The sequence below is a fragment of the Apaloderma vittatum genome, unplaced genomic scaffold (assembly GCF_000703405.1).
Source record: "Apaloderma vittatum isolate BGI_N311 unplaced genomic scaffold, ASM70340v1 scaffold19173, whole genome shotgun sequence".
Classification (NCBI taxonomy): domain Eukaryota; kingdom Metazoa; phylum Chordata; class Aves; order Trogoniformes; family Trogonidae; genus Apaloderma; species Apaloderma vittatum.
Genome location: NW_009710066.1, coordinates 58,627 through 58,834, shown reverse-complemented (window position 1 = coordinate 58,834; position 208 = coordinate 58,627). Strand labels below are relative to the sequence as shown.

Genomic DNA, 208 nt, shown 5'->3' with positions numbered 1-208 from the left:
TGGCTGGTCTTGATGCCCCAGTGCTCCTTGACGTCCTTCGTGTCCTCGCAGTCCTCGACATTGATTGAGATCTGTGACTGGAAGCCCAGCAGGTCACCAGGGGCAGGGGAGTGGGGGGCAGCCAAAAAGAGACTGTTCTGTCTCTGGAGGGGTTGGGACCTCTCCCATGGGATGGGATCCTGCCTCTGAGCCACATGCGCTCTCCCAG

General features: G+C 60.1%; 1 protein-coding gene across 1 annotated transcript in view; it reads right to left on the bottom strand.

Moving 5' to 3' along the window:
- Window positions 1–5: 5 nt before the first annotated feature.
- Window positions 6–208, bottom strand: part of LOC104272236 (potassium channel subfamily T member 1-like) — a gene marked incomplete at its 3' end in the record, with an annotated part of 35,587 nt that continues 35,384 nt past the window's right edge. Inside the window, 1 exon segment of the mRNA XM_009867179.1 lies at window positions 6–77. Coding sequence (XP_009865481.1) covers window positions 6–77 — 72 coding nt within the window.